This window comes from Phyllobates terribilis, unplaced genomic scaffold (genome assembly GCF_046119375.1).
Source record: "Phyllobates terribilis strain yellow unplaced genomic scaffold, ASM4611937v1 Scaffold_3__8_contigs__length_932513732, whole genome shotgun sequence".
Taxonomy (NCBI): Eukaryota; Metazoa; Chordata; class Amphibia; order Anura; family Dendrobatidae; genus Phyllobates; species Phyllobates terribilis.
Window position 1 is genome coordinate 25,980,803 of NW_027362763.1, and position 21,001 is coordinate 26,001,803.

General features: G+C 58.3%; 1 protein-coding gene across 2 annotated transcripts in view; it reads right to left on the minus strand.

Annotated features, from left to right (window-relative positions):
• The window catches only part of GAREM2 (GRB2 associated regulator of MAPK1 subtype 2), a 133,995-nt gene that overhangs the window by 7,200 nt on the left and 105,794 nt on the right, over positions 1 to 21,001 (minus strand). For both annotated transcript variants that reach the window (XM_073673784.1, XM_073673783.1), the window contains one exon: positions 1,704 to 1,834. In XM_073673784.1, coding sequence (XP_073529885.1) covers positions 1,704 to 1,834 — 131 coding nt within the window. The remainder of the gene's footprint in view (positions 1 to 1,703; positions 1,835 to 21,001) is intronic.

The window sequence follows — 21,001 nt, forward strand, 5'->3', positions numbered from 1 at the left end:
TAAGATTCTGCCTGCAGTCACCACTAGGGGGAGCTCCCTGTATACAGAGATACATGATAAGATTCTGTCTGCAGCCACCACTAGGGGGAGCTCCCTGTATACAGAGATACATGATAAGATTCTGCCTGCAGCCACCACTAGGGGGAGCTCCCTGTATACAGAGATACATGATAAGATTCTGTCTGCAGCCACCACTAGGTGGAGCTCCCTGTATACAGAGATACATAAGATCCTGTCTGCTGCCACCACTAGGGGGAGCTCCCTGTATACAGAGATACGTGATAAGATCCTGTCTGCAGTCACCACTAGAGGGAGCTCCCTGTATACAGAGATACATGATAAGATCCTGTCTGCAGCCACCACTAGGGGGAGCTCCCTGTATATAGAGATACATGATAAGATCCTGTCTGCAGCCACCACTAGGGGGAGCTCCCTGTATACAGAGATACATGATAAGATTCTGTCTGCAGTCACCACTAGGGGGAGCTCCCTGTATACAGAGATACATGATAAGATTCTGTCTGCAGTCACCACTAGGGGGAGCTCCCTGTATACAAAGATACATGATAAGATTCTGTCTGCAGCCACCACTAGGGGGAGCTCCCTGTATACAGAGATACATGATAAGATTCTGTCTGCAGCCACCACTAGGGGGAGCTCCCTGTATACAGAGATACATGATAAGATCCTGTCTGCAGCCACCACTAGGGGGAGCTCCCTGTATACAGAGATACATGATAAGATCCTGTCTGCAGCCACCACTAGGGGGAAGTCCCTGTATACAGAGATACATGATAAGATTCTGTCTGCAGCCACCACTAGGGGGAGCTCCCTGTATACAGAGATACATGATAAGATTCTGCCTGCAGTCACCACTAGGGGGAGCTCCCTGTATACAGAGATACATGATAAGATTCTGTCTGCAGCCACCACTAGGGGGAGCTCCCTGTATACAGAGATACATGATAAGATTCTGCCTGCAGCCACCACTAGGGGGAGCTCCCTGTATACAGAGATACATGATAAGATTCTGCCTGCAGCCACCACTAGGGAGGGCTCCCTGTATACAGAGACACATGATAAGATCCTGTCTGCAACCACCACTAGGGGGAGCTCACTGTATACAGAGATACATGATGAGATCCTGTCAACAGCCACCACTAGGGGGAGCTCCCTGTATACAGAGATACATGATAAGATTCTGCCTGCAGCCACCACTAGGGGGAGCTCCCTGTATACAGAGATACATGATAAGATCCTGTCTGCAGCCTCCACTAGGGAGAGCTCCCTATATATAGAGATACATGATAAGATCCTGTCTGCAGCCACCACTAGGGGGAGCTCCCTGTATACAGAGATACATGATAAGATTCTGTCTGCATCCACCACTAGGGGGAGCTCCCTGTATACAGAGATACATGATAAGATCCTGTCTGCAGCCTCCACTAGGGGGAAGTCCCTGTATACAGAGATACATAAGATGTCATGTCCCTATAGAGGAGCCGAGTCCTGCACATACCAGGTTTTTGTGTTCTTCCATTGCTGGAGCTGCCCGTCCCTTTTAGCTTTCTTGTTATGAACCATCCAGATCTTCCTCCTTCCCACCCAGAGGCGCCATGACACATATGGTTTCCTCTACCTATCGGACCTATCTTAGACCCCCTTTCTACCAGCCGTCTCCCATTACAGACCCCAATTCTTACCTTGACGCTGAATGTGATCGCTTCCATAACGAAGACCCGATCAGGGAAGACGCTCGCCACCTCCTCCACGCTGCTGAAGTACTGCACCGGCTCACGCACGTCACGGTCCTGATCCAGAAGCTTAAACTTCCCTGGAGAGAAGAGGAAAAGAACGTCATCAACCATCCGGTCACACAGAACACGGCACAGATTACTAGTGAGCCTGACGCCAGAGCAGCACCCAACTGCCAGAGGAGCACCGGATGCCAGAGCAGCACCAACTGCCAAAGCAGCATCAGATGCCAGAGCAGCACCAGACACCAGAGCAGCACCAGACGCCAGAGCTGCACCAACTGCCAGAACAGCACCAGACGCCAAAGCAGCATCAGATGCCAGAGCAGCACCAGACACCAGAGCAGCACCAGACGCCAGAGCTGCACCAACTGCCAGAACAGCACCAGCTGTCAGGGCAGCACCAGATGCTAGAGCAGCACCAGACACCAGAGCAGCACCAGACGCCAGAGCTGCACCAACTGCCAGAACAGCACCAGCTGTCAGGGCAGCACCAGATGCTAGAGCAGCACCAGACGCCAGAACAGCACCAACTGTCAGAGCAGCACCGGATGCCAGAGCAGCACCAACTGTCAGGGCAGCACCAGATGCTAGAGCAGCACCAGACGCCAGAACAGCACCAACTGTCAGAGCAGCACCGGATGCCAGAGCAGCACCAACTGTCAGGGCAGCACCAGATGCTAGAGAAGCACCGGACGCCAGAGCAGCACCAGACGCCAGAGCAGCACCAACTGCCAGAGCAGCACCAGACGCCAGAGCAGCACCAGACGCCAGAGCAGCACCCAACTGCCAGAGGAGCACCGGATGCCAGAGCAGCACCAGACGCCAGAGCAGCACCAACTGCCAGAGCAGCACCAGACGCCAAGCAGCACCAACTGCCAGAGCAGCACCAGACGCCAGAGCAGCACCCAACTGCCAGAGGAGCACCGGATGCCAGAGCAGCACCAGACGCCAGAGCAGCACCAACTGTCAGGGCAGCACCAGATGCTAGATAAGCACCAGACGCCAGAGCAGCACCAGACGCCAGAGCAGCACCAACTGCCAGAGCAGCACCAGACGCCAGAGCAGCACCAACAGCCAGAGCAGCACCAACTGTCAGGGCAGCACCAGATGCCAGAGCAGCACCAGATGCCAGAGCAGCACCAGACACCAGAGCAGCACCAGACGCCAGAGCTGCACCAACTGCCAGAACAGCACCAGCTCTCAGGGCAGCACCAGATGCTAGAGCAGCACCAGACGCCAGAGCAGCACCAACTGCCAGAGCAGCACCAGACGCCAGACCAGCACCAGACGCCAGGGCAGCACCAAACTGCCAGAGCATCACCAGACACCAGAGGTCGATGGCAGAGCAGCACCGGCCGACAGAGCAGCATCGGACGTCAGAGAAGCATCAGATGCCAGAGCAGCACCCAACTGCCAGAGCAGAACTAGACGCCAGCGTTCGATGGAAGAGCAGCACCGGACGGCAGAGCAGCACCCAACTACCAGAGCAGCACCAGACGCCAGAGTTTGATGAAAGAGCAGCACCGGACGTCAGAGCAGCACCCAACTACCAGAGCAGCACCAGACGCCAGAGTTCGATGAAAGAGCAGCACCGGATGCCAGAGCAGCACCGGCCGCCAGAGCAGCACTGGACGCCAGAGCAGCACCAGACGCCAGAGCAGCACCCAACTGCCAGAGGTCGATAGCAGAGTAGCACCGGCCACAAGAGCAGAACCGGCCACCAGAGCAGCACCTGACGCCAGAGCAGCACCAACTGCCAGAGCAGCACCGGATGCCAGAGCAGCACCAGACGCCAGAGCAGCACCAACAGCCAGAGCAGCACCAACAGCCAGAGCAGCACCAACTGTCAGGGCAGCACCAGATGCTAGAGCAGCACCAGACACCAGAGCAGCACCAACTGCCAGAGCAGCACCAGATGCCAGAGCAGCACCGGACGCCAGAGCAGCACCAACTGCCAGAGGAGCACCGGACGTCAGAGCAGCATCAAACTGCCAGAGCAGGACCAGACACCAGAGGTCGATGGCAAAGCAGCACCAGCCGCCAGAGTAGCACTGGACGCCTGAGCAGCATCAGTCACCAGAGCAGCATCGAACGTCAGAGAAGCATCAGACGCCAGAGCAGCACCCAACTGCCAGAGCAGCACCAGACGCCAGAGTTCAATGGAAGAGCAGCACCGGACGCCAGAGCAGCACCCAACTGCTAGAGCAGGACCAGACACCAGAGGTCGATGGCAAAGCAGCACCAGCCGCTAGAGTAGCACTGGACGCCAGAGCAGCATCAAACTGCCAGAGCAGGACCAGACACCAGAGGTCGATGGCAAAGCAGCACCAGCCGCCAGAGTAGCACTGGACGCCAGAGCAGCATCAGTCACCAGAGCAGCATCGGACGTCAGAGAAGCATCAGACGCCAGAGCAGCACCGGACGCCAGAGCAGCACCCAACTGCCAGAGCAGCACCAGACGCCAGAGTTCAATGGAAGAGCAGCACCGGACGCCAGAGCAGCACCCAACTGCTAGAGCAGCACCAGACGCCAGAGTTCGATGAAAGAGCAGCACCGGATGCCAGAGCAGCACCCAACTGCCTGAGCAGCACCAGACCCAGAGGTCCATGGCAGAGCAGCACCGGACGCCGGTGCAGCACCGGACGCCAGAACAGCACCCAACTGCCAGAGCAGTACCAGACGCCAGAGGTCGATGGCAGAGCAGCACCGGCCGCCAGAGCAGAACCGGCCACCAGAGCAGCACCGGACGCCAGAGTAGCACCAACTGCCAGAGCAGCCATCGGGTCACACAGAACACGACACGGATTACTACTGGGCCCGACGCCAGAGATGCATTAGACGCCAGAGCAGCAGCGGACACCAGAGCAGCACCAGACGCCAGAGCAGCACCAGACGCCAGAGCAGCACCAGAGCCAGAGCAGCACCGGACGCCAGAGCAGCACCAGACACCAGAGCAGCACCAGACGACAGATCAGCACCAGACGCCAGAGGAGCACCGGACGCCAGAGCAGCACCGGACGCCAGAGCAGCACCAGACACCAGAAGACGATGGCAGAGCAGCACCGGCCGCCAGAGAAACACTGGACGCCAGAGCAGCACTGGACGCCAGAGCAGTATCGGACGCCAGAGCAGCATCGGACGTCAGAGAAGCCTCAGATGCCAGAGCAGCACCGGACGCCAGAGCAGCACACAACTGCCAGAGCAGCACCAGACGCCAGAGTTCGATGTAAGAGTAGCACCGGACGCCAGAGCAGCACCCAACTGCCAGAGCAGCACCAGACGCCAGAGTTCGATGTAAGAGCAGCACCGGACGCCAGAGCAGCACCCAACAGCCAGAGCAGCACCAGACGCCAGAGTTCAATGTAAGAGCAGCACCGGACACCAGAGCAGCACCAGCCGCCAGGTCAGCACCCAACTGCCAGAGCAGTACCAGACGCCAGAGTTCGATGTAAGAGTAGCACCAGACGCCAGATCAGCACCCAACTGCCAGAGCAGCACCAGACGCCAGAGTTCGATGTAAGAGCAGCACTGGATGCCAGAGCAGCACTCAACTGCCAGAGCAGCACCAGACGCCAGAGTTCGATGTAAGAGCAGCACCGGACACCAGAGCAGCACCCAACTGCCAGAGCAGCACCAGACGCCAGAGTTCAATGTAAGAGCAGCACCGGACGCCAGAGCAGCACCCAACTGCCAGAGCAGCACCAGACGCCAGAGTTCGATGTAAGAGCAGCACCGGACACCAGAGCAGCACCCAACTGCCAGAGCAGCACCAGACGCCAGAGTTCAATGTAAGAGCAGCACCGGACGCCAGAGCAGCACCCAACTACCAGAGCAGCACCAGACACCAGAGTTTGATGTAAGAGCAGCACCGGACACCAGAGCAGCACCCAACTGCCAGAGCAGCACCAGACGCCAGAGTTCGATGTAAGAGCAGCACCGGACGCCAGAGCAGCACCCAACTGCCAGAGCAGCACCAGATGCCAGAGTTCGATGTAAGAGCAGCACCGGACGCCAGAGCAGCACCCAACTACCAGAGCAGCACCAGACACCAGAGATCGATGTAAGAGCAGCACCGGACGCCAGAGCAGCACCCAACTGCCAGAGCAGCACCAGACGCCAGAGTTCGATCAAAGAGCAGCACCGGCCGCCAGAGCAGCACCGACCGCCAGATCAGCACCCAACTGGCAGAGCAGTACCAGACGCCAGAGGTCGATGGCAGAGCAGCACCGGCCGCCAGAGCAGAACCGGCCGCCAGAGCAGCACCGGCCGCCAGAGCAACCATCGGGTCACACAAAACACGGCACAGATTAATACTGAGCCCGACACCAGAGCAGCATCAGACGCAGAGGTCGATGGCAGAGCAGCACTGGACACCAGAGCTCTGCAGACACCTGTGTGATAGAGGTCCTGCAATTTTTTTATATACTTTATATATGAATTCCTAATCAAGATCTCTGCTAGCTGTCAGCAAATAGAAACATGCATCAAAAAACCAATCCTGATCTAGTCCTGCTCTCACAGCTGAGGATTTGCTACAATGAGTCAGTGCCAGACTGATACAATGTAACAACCTTCATCCTCCACAGCCACTGACAGCAGAGATACAATGTAACAACCCACATCCTCCGCAGCCACTGACAGCAGAGATACAATGTAACAACCCTCATCCTCCACAGCGGCTGACAGCAAGCAGAGATACAATGTAACAACCCTCATCCTCCACAGCCACTGACAGCAGAGATACAATGTAACAACCCTCATCCTCCACAGCCACTGACAGCAGAGATACAATGTAACAACCCTCATCCTCCACAGCCACTGACAGCAGAGATACAATGTAACAACCCTCATCCTCCACAGCCACTGACAGCAGAGATACAATGTAACAACCCTCATCCTCCACAGCCACTAACAGCAGATACAATGTAACAACGCTCATCCTCCACAGCCACCGACAGCAGAGATACAATGTAACGACCCTCATCCTCCACAGCCACTGACAGCAGAGATACAATGTAACAACCCTCATCCTCCACAGCCACTGACAGCAGATACAATGTAACAACCCTCATCCTCCACAGACACTGACAGCAGATACAATGTAACAACCCTCATCCTCCACAGCCACTGTCAGCAGATACAATGTAACAACCCTCATCCTCCACAGCCACTGACAGCAGATACAATGTAACAACCCTCATCCTCCACAGCCACTGACAGCAGAGATACAATGTAACAACCCTCATCCTCCACAGCCACTGACAGCAGATACAATGTAACAACCCTCATCCTCCACAGACACTGACAGCAGATACAATGTAACAACCCTCATCCTCCACAGCCACTGTCAGCAGATACAATGTAACAACCCTCATCCTCCACAGCCACTGACAGCAGAGATACAATGTAACAACCCTCATCCTCCACAGCCACTGACAGCAGATACAATGTAACAACCCTCATCCTCCACAGACACTGACAGCAGATACAATGTAACAACCCTCATCCTCCACAGCCACTGTCAGCAGATACAATGTAACAACCCTCATCCTCCACAGCCAGTCAGCAGATACAATGTAACAACCCTCATCCTCCACAGCCACTGACAGCAGAGATACAATGTAACAACCCTCATCCTCCACAGCCACTGACAGCAGAGATACAATGTAACAACCCTCATCCTCCACAGCCACTGACAGCAGATACAATGTAACAACCCTCATCCTCCACAGCCACTGTCAGCAGATACAATGTAACAACCCTCATCCTCCACAGCCACTGACAGCAGAGATACAATGTAACAACCCTCATCCTCCACAGCCACTGACAGCAGAGATACAATGTAACAACCCTCATCCTCCACAGCCACTGACAGCAGATACAATGTAACAACCCTCATCCTCCACAGCCACTGACAGCAGATACAATGTAACAACCCTCATCCTCCACAGTCATTGACAGCAGAGATACAATGTAACAACCCTCATCCTCCACAGCCACTGACAGCAGAGATACAATGTAACAACCCTCATCCTCCACAGCCACTGACAGCAGAGATACAATGTAACAACCCTCATCCTCCACAGCCACTGACAGCAGATACAATGCAACAACCCTCATCCTCCACAGCCGCTGACAGCAGAGATACAATGTAACAACCCTCATCCTCCACAGCCACTGACAGCAGAGATACAATGTAACAACCCTCATCCTCCACAGCCACTGACAGCAGAGATACAATGTAACAACCCACATCCTCCACAGCCACTGACAGCAGAGATACAATGTAACAACCCTCATCCTCCACAGCCACTGACAGCAGATACAATGTAACAACCCTCATCCTCCACAGCCACTGACAGCAGAGATACAATGTAACAACGCTCATCCTCCACAGCCACTGACAGCAGAGATACAATGTAACAACCCTCATCCTCCACAGCCACTGACAGCAGATACAATGTAACAACCCTCATCCTCCACAGCCACTGTCAGCAGATACAATGTAACAACCCTCATCCTCCACAGCCACTGACAGCAGAGATACAGTGTAACAACCCTCATCCTCCACAGCCACTGACAGCAGAGATACAATGTAACAACCCTCATCCTCCACAGCCACTGACAGCAGAGATACAATGTAACAACCCTCATCCTCCACAGCCACTGACAGCAGAGATACAATGTAACAACCCTCATCCTCCACAGCCACTGACAGCAGAGATACAATGTAACAACCCTCATCCGCCACAGCCACCGACAGCAGATACAATGTAACAACCCTCATCCTCCACAACCACCGACAGCAGAGATACAATGTAACAACCCTCATCCTCCACAACCACCGACAGCAGATACAATGTAACAACCCTCATCCTCCACAGCCACCGACAGCAGAGATACAATGTAACAACCCTCATCCTCCACAGCCACCGACAGCAGAGATACAATGTAACAACCCTCATCCTCCACAGCCACCGACAGCAGAGATACAATGTAACGACCGTCATCCTCCACAGCCACTGACAGCAGAGATACAATGTAACAACCCTCATCCTCCACAGCCACTGACAGCAGAGATACAATGTAACAACCCTCATCCTCCACAGCCACTGACAGCAGATACAATGTAACAACCCTCATCCTCCACAGCCACTGACAGCAGATACAATGTAACAACCCTCATCCTCCACAGCCACTGACAGCAGAGATACAATGTAACAACCCTCATCCTCCACAGCCACTGACAGCAGATACAATGTAACAACCCTCATCCTCCACAACCACCGACAGCAGAGATACAATGTAACAACCCTCATCCTCCACAGCCACCGACAGCAGAGATACAATGTAACAACCCTCATCCTCCACAGCCACTGACAGCAGAGATACAATGTAACAACCCTCATCCTCCACAGCCACCGACAGCAGAGATACAATGTAACGACCCTCATCCTCCACAGCCACTGACAGCAGATACAATGTAACAACCCTCATCCTCCACAGCCACTGACAGCAGAGATACAATGTAACAACCCTCATCCTCCACAGCCACTGACAGCAGATACAATGTAACAACCCTCATCCTCCACAGCCACTGTCAGCAGATACAATGTAACAACCCTCATCCTCCACAGCCACCGACAGCAGAGATACAATGTAACAACCCTCATCCTCCACAGCCACCGACAGCAGAGATACAATGTAACAACCCTCATCCTCCACAGCCACTGACAGCAGAGATACAATGTAACAACCCTCATCCTCCACAGCCACTGACAGCAGAGATACAATGTAACAACCCTCCTCCTCCACAACCACCGACAGCAGAGATACAATGTAACAACCCTCATCCTCCACAACCACCGACAGCAGAGATACAATGTAACAACCCTCATCCTCCACAGCCACCTACAGCAGAGATACAATGTAACAACCCTCATCCTCCACAGCCACCGACAGCAGAGATACAATGTAACAACCCTCATCCTCCACAACCACCGACAGCAGAGATACAATGTAACAACCCTCATCCTCCACAGCCACTGACAGCAGAGATACAATGTAACAACCCTCATCCTCCGCAGCCACTGACAGCAGAGATACAATGTAACAACCCTCATCCTCCACAGCCACTGACAGCAGAGATACAATGTAACAACCCTCATCCTCCACAACCACCGACAGGAGAGATACAATGTAACAACCCTCATCCTCCACAGCCACTGACAGCAGAGATACAATGTAACAACCCTCATCCTCCACAGCCACCGACAGCAGAGATACAATGTAACGACCCTCATCCTCCACAGCCACCGACAGCAGAGATACAATGTAACAACCCTCATCCTCCACAACCACCGACAGGAGAGATACAATGTAACAACCCTCATCCTCCACAACCACCGACAGCAGAGATACAATGTAACAACCCTCATCCTTCACAGCCACCAACAGCAGAGATACAATGTAACAACCCTCATCCTCCACAACCACCGACAGGAGAGATACAATGTAACAACCCTCATCCTCCACAGCCACTGACAGCAGAGATACAATGTAACAACCCTCATCCTCCACAACCACCGACAGCAGAGATACAATGTAACAACCCTCATCCTCCACAGCCACTGACAGCAGAGATACAATGTAACAACCCTCATCCTCCACAGCCACTGACAGCAGAGATACAATGTAACAACCCTCATCCTCCACAACCACCGACAGCAGAGATACAATGTAACAACCCCCATCCTCCTGTTGTAAATTCCTCTGTCATTTCTCCATTTCAGGAGTCTTTTTTCTGTTGATTATTTTTTTATTTTGCACAAAATTCATGAATCCGTTTTCGTCAATTTGAAGAATTAATTGCAAAAATCTCCAACAAGTACAACAAGTACCAGGAGACAAAAAAAATGTAAAAACCCCAGAAATGATGAATCCGGGTCTTGCTCTATCAGAAAGTTGCAGAAATGTTTTATCTAATAATGATTAAACTTCCCACAACTCTGGTGAGCTGCATTTCCCCAAGTGACCGCCGGAGGGCGTAGCGGTCATGCTCTCAGGCTGGCGCTGTCCTTCAGCACCAGTCACTGGCTGATCACAAAGTGCTGAATCTGGGGGTGAAGGGTCCATTGTCCCGGGGGCCGGGGTGGGGGCCAGTCTGACATGGGGGGCAGAGCACATCCATCTTCCTACAAGCCGAGGCTACAAATCTCAGGCCGTCTCCGTCATTCAGCCGCAGGACAAGGGGCACCATTGTCGTCGCCCCTTTCTTGGCCGCTTACCCCGCTGTTGCTGTGATGCATTTAGAGCAAACCCCTCATTAGAGAAACCCCAATTACTGCAGCCCTGGTGACCAATCATGTTTACAGCATCGCTCATCCTGATCCTCCTGTTGCATGAATGGAATATGAGAGAAGCAGTAAAGACTGACACCCAGTAATGCTCATTACCAGTGGCGGAACGTGAAGCTTGTGGCCCCCAATGATTGCAAATCGTTAATAGTAATGGTCTTTCCATATGGGGCCCCCCACCCTCCAGGGCCCGGGTGTGCCTGTACCCCCTGCACCTGTTGTAGCCCCTTCCCCTTATGTTGCACTCATGGTCGCAGTATCGTTCCCACCACTGTACACTACAAGCTGTCCAACTGTAGAACCACAAGTCCCAGCAGGACCCAGCGATGCTCTTCAGAGGCCCCAGAGGTGCGGACATCCTGAAACCCCCAAGCTGAGCCCTGAGAACAATAAAGCGGAGGTGGGCGAGATATTACAAGCCCACCCTATATGGCGTATAGATCTCCGAGCCCCCTATAATCCCCCTTTTATGTGTCAGTCTTCTGGAAATCTCCACATGAAGCAGGTGGCTCAGGATGAGCAGTGCTAGGCTGGATAGCAGCTGATATCGGGGTCCCTCCGGCTGTGATCTATGGGGGTTTATATAACTACTATATCATCGGCTCCAGTCACCCCCCAGGGAAGATAACTCTCCAGAGCCCGGGGGTCTCAGTGTGAGGGGCGACGTCACATCATTCATGGGGGCAAATTAGTCTCCGCTGACTTCATCTTGACCTCAGGACCATCACATAAGGGGTACAACAACCCACTGTAGAGGGGCCCACCCCAGCACAGGGCCCCGGGGGGATCAATGCAGAGTCAGGAAGAAAGAACTAAAACTCCTGACACCTCCTGTGTCTGCAGGTTACAATGAGGGGCCCGTCCTGTAGGGCTGTGTGCAGACATGTGGGGCCCGTCCTGTAGGGCTGTGTGTGCAGACATGTGGGGCCCGTCCTGTAGGGCTGTGTGTGCAGACATGTGGGGCCCGTCCTGTAGGGCTGTGTGCAGACATGTGGGGCCCGTCCTGTAGGGCTGTGTGCAGACATGTGGGGCCCGTCCTGTAGGGCTGTGTGCAGACATGTGGGGCCCGTCCTGTAGGGCTGTGTGTGCAGACATGTGGGGCCCGTCCTGTAGGGCTGTGTGTGCAGACATGTGGGGCCCGCCCTGTAGGGCTGTGTGTGCAGACATGTGGGGCCCGTCCTGTAGGGCTGTGTGCAGACATGTGGGGCCCGTCCTGTAGGGCTGTGTGTGCAGACATGTGGGGCCCGTCCTGTAGGGCTGTGTGCAGACATGTGAGGCCCGTCCTCTAGGGCTGTGTGCAGACATGTGGGGCCCGTCCTGTAGGGCTGTGTGCAGACATGTGGGGCCCGTCCTGTAGGGCTGTGTGTGCAGACATGTGGGGCCCGTCCTGTAGGGCTGTGTGTGCAGACATGTGGGGCCCGTCCTGTAGGGCTGTGTGCAGACATGTGAGGCCCGTCCTGTAGGGCTGTGTGTGCAGACATGTGAGGCCCGTCCTGTAGGGCTGTGTGTGCAGACATGTGGAGCCCGTCCTGTAGGGCTGTGTGTGCCCATGTGGGGCCCGTCCTCTAGGGCTGTGTGTGCAGACATGTTGGGCCCGTCCTGTAGGGCTGTGTGTGCCCATGTGGGGCCCGTCCTCTAGGGCTGTGTGTGCAGACATGTGGGGCCCGTCCTGTAGGGCTGTGTGCAGACATGTGGTGCCCGTCCTGTAGGGCTGTGTGTGCAGACATGTGGGGCCCGTCCTGTAGGGCTGTGTGTGCCCATATGGGGCCCGTCCTGTAGGGCTGTGTGTGCACATGTGGGGCCCGTCCTGTAGGGCTGTGTGCAGACATGTGGGGCCCGTCCTGTAGGGCTGTGTGCAGACATGTTGGGCCCGTCCTGTAGGGCTGTGTGCGCTCATGTGGGGCCCGTCCTGTAGGGCTGTGTGCAGACATGTGGGGCCCGTACTGTAGGGCTGTGCGTGCAGACATGTTGGGCCCGTCCTGTAGGGCTGTGCGCTCATGTGTGGCCCGTCCTGTAGGGCTGTGTGCAGACATGTGGGGCCCGTCCTGTAGGGCTGTGTGCTCACATGTGGGGCCCGTCCTGTAGGGCTGTGTGTGCAGACATGTGAGGCCCGTCCTGTAGGGCTGTGTGTGCAGACATGAGGGGCCCGTCCTGTAGGGCTGTGTGCAGACATGTGGGGCCCGTCCTGTAGGGCTGTGCGTGCCCATATGGGGCCCGTCCCGTAGGGCTGTGTGCGCTCATGTGGGGCCCGTCCTGTAGGGCTGTGTGTGCAGACATGTGGGGCCCGTCCTGTAGGGCTGTGTGCAGACATGTGGAGCCCGTCCTGTAGGGCTGTGTGCAGACATGTGGGGCCCGTCCAGTAGGGCTGTGTGCAGACATGTGGGGCCCGTCCTGTAGGGCTGTGTGTGCAGACATGTGAGGCCCGTCCTGTAGGGCTGTGTGTGCCCATGTGGGGCCCGTCCTGTAGGGCTGTGTGCAGACATGTGGGGCCCGTCCTGTAGGGCTGTGTGCAGACATGTGGGGCCCGTCCTGTAGGGCTGTGTGCAGACATGTGGGGCCCGTCCTGAAGGGCTGTGTGCAGACATGTGGGGCCCGTCCTGTAGGGCTGTGTGTGCAGACATGTGAGGCCCGTCCTGTAGGGCTGTGTGTGCCCATGTGGGGCCCGTCCTGTAGGACTATGTGCTTACATGTGGGGCCCGTCCTGTAGGGCTGTGTGAAGACATGTGGGGCCCATCCTGTAGGGCTGTGTGTGCAGACATGTGGGGCCCATCCTGTAGGGCTGTGTGTGCACACATGTGGGGCCCATCCTGTAGGGCTGTGTGCAGACATGAGGGGCCCGTCTTGTAGGGCTGTGTGTGCAGACATGTGGGGCCCGTCCAGTAGGGCTGTGTGTGCAGACATGTGGGGCCCGTCCTGTAGGGGTGTGTGTGCAGACATGTGGGGCCCGTTCTGTAGGGCTGTGTGTGCAGACATGTGGGGCACCTCCTGTAGGGCTGTGTGTGCAGACATGTGGGGCCCGTCCTGTAGGGCTGTGTGTGCAGACATGTGGGGCCCGTCCTGTAGGGCTGTGTGTGCAGACAAGTGGGGCCCGTTCTGTAGGGCTGTGTGTGCAGACATGTGGGGCCCGTCCTGTAGGGCTGTGTGCAGACATGTGGGGCCCGTCCTGTAGGGCTGTGCGCAGACATGTGGGGCCCGTCCTGTAGGGCTGTGTGCAGACATGTGAGGCCCGTCCTGTAGGGCTGTGTGCAGACATGTGGGGCCCGTCCTGTAGGGCTGTGTGTGCCCATGTGGGGCCCGTCCTGTAGGGCTGTGTGCGCTCATGTGGGGCCCGTCCTGTAGGGCTGTGTGCAGACATGTGGGGCCCGCCCTGTAGGGCTGTGTGCTCACATGTGGGGGCCGTCCGGTAGGGCTGTGTGTGCAGACATGTGAGGCCCGTCCTGTAGGGCTGTGTGTGCAGACATGTGGGGCCCGTCCGGTAGGGCTGTGTGTGCCCATGTGGGGCCCGTCCTGTAGGGCTGTGTGCGCTCATGTGGGGCCCGTCCTGTAGGGCTGTGTGTGCAGACATGTGGGGCCCGTCCTGTAGGGCTGTGTGCAGACATGTGGGGCCCGTCCTGTAGGGCTGTATGCAGACATGTGGGGCCCGTCCTGTAGGGCTGTGTGCAGACATGTGGGGCCCGTCCTGAAGGGCTGTGTGCAGACATGTGGGGCCCGTCCTGTAGGGCTGTGTGCAGACATGTGGGGCCCGTCCTGTAGGGCTGTGTGCTTACATGTGGGGCCCGTCCTGTAGGGCTGTGTGCAGACATGTGGGGCCCGTCCTGTAGGGCTGTGTGCAGACATGTGGGGCCCGTCCTGTAGGGCTGTGTGCTTACATGTGGGGCCCGTCCTGTAGGGCTGTGTGCAGACATGTGGGGCCCGTCCTGTAGGGCTGTGTGTGCAGACATGTGGGGCCCGTCCTGTAGGGCTGTGTGCAGACATGTGGGGCCCGTCCTGTAGGGCTGTGTGCAGACATGTGGGGCCCGTCCTGTAGAGCTGTGTGCAGACATGTGGGGCCCGTCCTGTAGGGCTGTGTGTGCAGACATGTGGGGCCCGTCCTGTAGGGCTGTGTGTGCAGACATGTGGGGCCCGCCCTGTAGGGCTGTGTGTGCAGACATGTGGGGCCCGTCCTGTAGGGCTGTGTGCAGACATGTGGGGCCCGTCCTGTAGGGCTGTGTGTGCAGACATGTGGGGCCCGTCCTGTAGGGCTGTGTGCAGACATGTGAGGCCCGTCCTCTAGGGCTGTGTGCAGACATGTGGGGCCCGTCCTGTAGGGCTGTGTGCAGACATGTGGGGCCCGTCCTGTAGGGCTGTGTGTGCAGACATGTGGGGCCCGTCCTGTAGGGCTGTGTGTGCAGACATGTGGGGCCCGTCCTGTAGGGCTGTGTGCAGACATGTGAGGCCCGTCCTCTAGGGCTGTGTGTGCAGACATGTGAGGCCCGTCCTGTAGGGCTGTGTGTGCAGACATGTGGAGCCCGTCCTGTAGGGCTGTGTGTGCCCATGTGGGGCCCGTCCTCTAGGGCTGTGTGTGCAGACATGTGGGGCCCGTCCTGTAGGGCTGTGTGCAGACATGTGGTGCCCGTCCTGTAGGGCTGTGTGTGCAGACATGTGGGGCCCGTCCTGTAGGGCTGTGTGTGCCCATATGGGGCCCGTCCTGTAGGGCTGTGTGTGCACATGTGGGGCCCGTCCTGTAGGGCTGTGTGCAGACATGTGGGGCCCGTCCTGTAGGGCTGTGTGCAGACATGTTGGGCCCGTCCTGTAGGGCTGTGTGCGCTCATGTGGGGCCCGTCCTGTAGGGCTGTGTGCAGACATGTGGGGCCCGTCCTGTAGGGCTGTGCGTGCAGACATGTTGGGCCCGTCCTGTAGGGCTGTGCGCTCATGTGTGGCCCGTCCTGTAGGGCTGTGTGCAGACATGTGGGGCCCGTCCTGTAGGGCTGTGTGCTCACATGTGGGGCCCGTCCTGTAGGGCTGTGTGTGCAGACATGTGAGGCCCGTCCTGTAGGGCTGTGTGTGCAGACATGAGGGGCCCGTCCTGTAGGGCTGTGTGCAGACATGTGGGGCCCGTCCTGTAGGGCTGTGCGTGCCCATATGGGGCCCGTCCCGTAGGGCTGTGTGCGCTCATGTGGGGCCCGTCCTGTAGGGCTGTGCGTGCAGACATGTTGGGCCCGTCCTGTAGGGCTGTGCGCTCATGTGTGGCCCGTCCTGTAGGGCTGTGTGCAGACATGTGGGGCCCGTCCTGTAGGGCTGTGTGCTCACATGTGGGGCCCGTCCTGTAGGGCTGTGTGTGCAGACATGTGAGGCCCGTCCTGTAGGGCTGTGTGTGCAGACATGAGGGGCCCGTCCTGTAGGGCTGTGTGCAGACATGTGGGGCCCGTCCTGTAGGGCTGTGCGTGCCCATATGGGGCCCGTCCCGTAGGGCTGTGTGCGCTCATGTGGGGCCCGTCCTGTAGGGCTGTGTGTGCAGACATGTGGGGCCCGTCCTGTAGGGCTGTGTGCAGACATGTGGAGCCCGTCCTGTAGGGCTGTGTGCAGACATGTGGGGCCCGTCCTGTAGGGCTGTGTGCAGACATGTGGGGCCCGTCCTGTAGGGCTGTGTGTGCAGACATGTGAGGCCCGTCCTGTAGGGCTGTGTGTGCCCATGTGGGGCCCGTCCTGTAGGGCTGTGTGCAGACATGTGGGGCCCGTCCTGTAGGGCTGTGTGCAGACATGTGGGGCCCGTCCTGTAGGGCTGTGTGCAGACATGTGGGGCCCGTCCTGTAGGGCTGTGTGCAGACATGTGGGGCCCGTCCTGTAGGGCTGTGTGTGCAGACATGTGAGGCCCGTCCTGTAGGGCTGTGTGTGCCCATGTGGGGCCCGTCCTGTAGGGCTATGTGCTTACATGTGGGGCCCGTCCTGTAGGGCTGTGTGAAGACATGTGGGGCCCATCCTGTAGGGCTGCGTGTGCAGACATGTGGGGCCCATCCTGTAGGGCTGTGTGTGCACACATGTGGGGCCCATCCTGTAGGGCTGTGTGCAGACATGAGGGGCCCGTCTTGTAGGGCTGTGTGTGCAGACATGTGGGGCCCGTCCAGTAGGGCTGTGTGTGCAGACATGTGGGGCCCGTCCTGTAGGGGTGTGTGTGCAGACATGTGGGGCCCGTTCTGTAGGGCTGTGTGTGCAGACATGTGGGGCACCTTCTGTAGGGCTGTGTGTGCAGACATGTGGGGCCCGTCCTGTAGGGCTGTGTGTGCAGACATGTGGGGCCCGTCCTGTAGGGCTGTGTGTGCAGACAAGTGGGGCCCGTTCTGTAGGGCTGTGTGTGCAGACATGTGGGGCCCGTCCTGTAGGGCTGTGTGCAGACATGTGGGGCCCGTCCTGTAGGGCTGTGCGCAGACATGTGGGGCCCGTCCTGTAGGGCTGTGTGCAGACATGTGAGGCCCGTCCTGTAGGGCTGTGTGCAGACATGTGGGGCCCGTCCTGTAGGGCTGTGTGCCCATGTGGGGCCCGTCCTGTAGGGCTGTGTGCGCTCATGTGGGGCCCGTCCTGTAGGGCTGTGTGCAGACATGTGGGGCCCGCCCTGTAGGGCTGTGTGATCACATGTGGGGGCCGTCCGGTAGGGCTGTGTGTGCAGACATGTGAGGCCCGTCCTGTAGGGCTGTGTGTGCAGACATGTGGGGCCCGTCCGGTAGGGCTGTGTGTGCCCATGTGGGGCCCGTCCTGTAGGGCTGTGTGCGCTCATGTGGGGCCCGTCCTGTAGGGCTGTGTGTGCAGACATGTGGGGCCCGTCCTGTAGGGCTGTGTGCAGACATGTGGGGCCCGTCCTGTAGGGCTGTATGCAGACATGTGGGGCCCGTCCTGTAGGGCTGTGTGCAGACATGTGGGGCCCGTCCTGAAGGGCTGTGTGCAGACATGTGGGGCCCGTCCTGTAGGGCTGTGTGCAGACATGTGGGGCCCGTCCTGTAGGGCTGTGTGCTTACATGTGGGGCCCGTCCTGTAGGGCTGTGTGCAGACATGTGGGGCCCGTCCTGTAGGGCTGTGTGCAGACATGTGGGGCCCGTCCTGTAGGGCTGTGTGCTTACATGTGGGGCCCGTCCTGTAGGGCTGTGTGCAGACATGTGGGGCCCGTCCTGTAGGGCTGTGTGTGCAGACATGTGGGGCCCATCCTGTAGGGCTGTGTGCGCTCATGTGGGGCCCGTCCTGTAGGGCTGTGTGCAGACATGTAGGGCCCATCCTGTAGGGCTGTGTGTGCAGACATGTGGGGCCCATCCTGTAGGGCTGTGTGTGCACACATGTGGGGCCCATCCTGTAGGGCTGTGTGCAGACATGAGGGTCCCGTCTTGTAGGGCTGTGTGTGCAGACATGTGGGGCCCGTCCAGTAGGGCTGTGTGTGCAGACATGTGGGGCCCGTCCTGTAGGGCTGTGTGTGCAGACATGTGGGGCCCGTCCTGTAGGGCTGTGTGCAGACATGTGGGGCCCATCCTGTAGGGCTGTGCGCACATGTGGGGCCCGTCCTGTAGGGCTGTGTGTGCAGACATGTGGGGCCCGTCCTGTAGGGCTGTGTGTGCAGACATGTGGGGCCCGTCCTGTAGGGCTGTGTGCAGACATGTGGGGCACCTCCTGTAGGGCTGTGTGTGCAGACAAGTGGGGCCCGTCCTGTAGGGCTGTGTGCAGACATGTGGGGCCCGTCCTGTAGGGCTGTGTGCAGACATGTGGGGCCCGTCCTGTAGGGCTGTGTGCTTACATGTGGGGCCCGTCCTGTAGGGCTGTGTGCAGACATGTGGGGCCCGTCCTGTAGGGCTGTGTGCAGACATGTGGGGCCCGTCCTGTAGGGCTGTGTGCTTACATGTGGGGCCCGTCCTGTAGGGCTGTGTGCAGACATGTGGGGCCCGTCCTGTAGGGCTGTGTGTGCAGACATGTGGGGCCCATCCTGTAGGGCTGTGTGCGCTCATGTGGGGCCCGTCCTGTAGGGCTGTGTGCAGACATGTAGGGCCCATCCTGTAGGGCTGTGTGTGCAGACATGTGGGGCCCATCCTGTAGGGCTGTGTGTGCACACATGTGGGGCCCATCCTGTAGGGCTGTGTGCAGACATGAGGGTCCCGTCTTGTAGGGCTGTGTGTGCAGACATGTGGGTCCCGTCCAGTAGGGCTGTGTGTGCAGACATGTGGGGCCCGTCCTGTAGGGCTGTGTGTGCAGACATGTGGGGCCCGTCCTGTAGGGCTGTGTGCAGACATGTGGGGCCCATTCTGTAGGGCTGTGCGCACATGTGGGGCCCGTCCTGTAGGGCTGTGTGTGCAGACATGTGGGGCCCGTCCTGTAGGGCTGTGTGTGCAGACATGTGGGGCCCGTCCTGTAGGGCTGTGTGCAGACATGTGGGGCACCTCCTGTAGGGCTGTGTGTGCAGACATGTGGGGCCCGTCCTGTAGGGCTGTGTGTGCAGACATGTGGGGCCCGTCCTGTAGGGCTGTGTGTGCAGACATGTGGGGCCCGTTCTGTAGGGCTGTGTGTGCAGACATGTGGGGCCCGTCCTGTAGGGCTGTGTGCAGACATGTGGGGCCCGTCCTGTAGGGCTGTGTGCGCACATGTTGGGCCCGTCCTGTAGGGCTGTGCGCAGACATGTGGGGCCCGTCCTGTAGGGCTGTGTGCTGACATGTGGGGCCCGTCCTGTAGGGCTGTGTGCAGACATGTGGGGCCCGTCCTGTAGGGCTGTGCGCAGACATGTGGGGCCCGTCCTGTAGGGCTGTGCGCAGACATGTGGGGCCCGTCCTGTAGGGCTGTGCGCAGACATGTGGGGCCCGTCCTGTAGGGCTGTGTGCAGACATGTGGGGCCCGTCCTGTAGGGCTGTGCGCACATGTGGGGCCCGTCCTGTAGGGCTGTGCGCAGACATGTGGGGCCCGTCCTGTAGGGCTGTGCGCAGACATGTGGGGCCCGTCCTGTAGGGCTGTGCGCAGACATGTGGGGCCCGTCCTGTAGGGCTGTGTGCAGACATGTGGGGCCCGTCCTGTAGGGCTGTGTGCGCACATGTGGGGCCCGTCCTGTAGGGCTGTGTGCAGACATGTGGGGCCCGTCCTGTAGGGCTTTGTGCAGACACGTGGGGCCCGTCCTGTAGGGCTGTGTGCGCACATGTTGGGCCCGTCCTGTAGGGCTGTGCGCAGACATGTGGGGCCCGTCCTGTAGGGCTGTGTGCAGACATGTGGGGCCCGTCCTGTAGGGCTGTGTGCAGACATGTGGGGCCCGTCCTGTAGGGCTGTGCGCACATGTGGGGCCCGTCCTGTAGGGCTGTGCGCAGACATGTGGGGCCCGTCCTGTAGGGCTGTGCGCAGACATGTGGGGCCCGTCCTGTAGGGCTGTGCGCAGACATGTGGGGCCCGTCCTGTAGGGCTGTGTGCAGACATGTGGGGCCCGTCCTGTAGGGCTGTGTGCGCACATGTGGGGCCCGTCCTGTAGGGCTGTGTGCAGACATGTGGGGCCCGTCCTGTAGGGCTTTGTGCAGACACGTGGGGCCCGTCCTGTAGGGCTGTGTGCGCACATGTTGGGCCCGTCCTGTAGGGCTGTGCGCAGACATGTGGGGCCCGTCCTGTAGGGCTGTGTGCAGACATGTGGGGCCCGTCCTGTAGGGCTGTGTGCAGACATGTGGGGCCCGTCCTGTAGGGCTGTGTGCGCACATGTGGGGCCCGTCCTGTAGGGCTGTGCGCAGACATGTGGGGCCCGTCCTGTAGGGCTGTGTGCAGACATGTGGGGCCAGTCCGGTAGGGCTGTGTGCAGACATGTGGGGCCCGTCCTGTAGGGCTGTGCGCACATGTGGGGCCCGTCCTGTAGGGCTGTGCGCAGACATGTGGGGCCCGTCCTGTAGGGCTGTGCGCAGACATGTGGGGCCC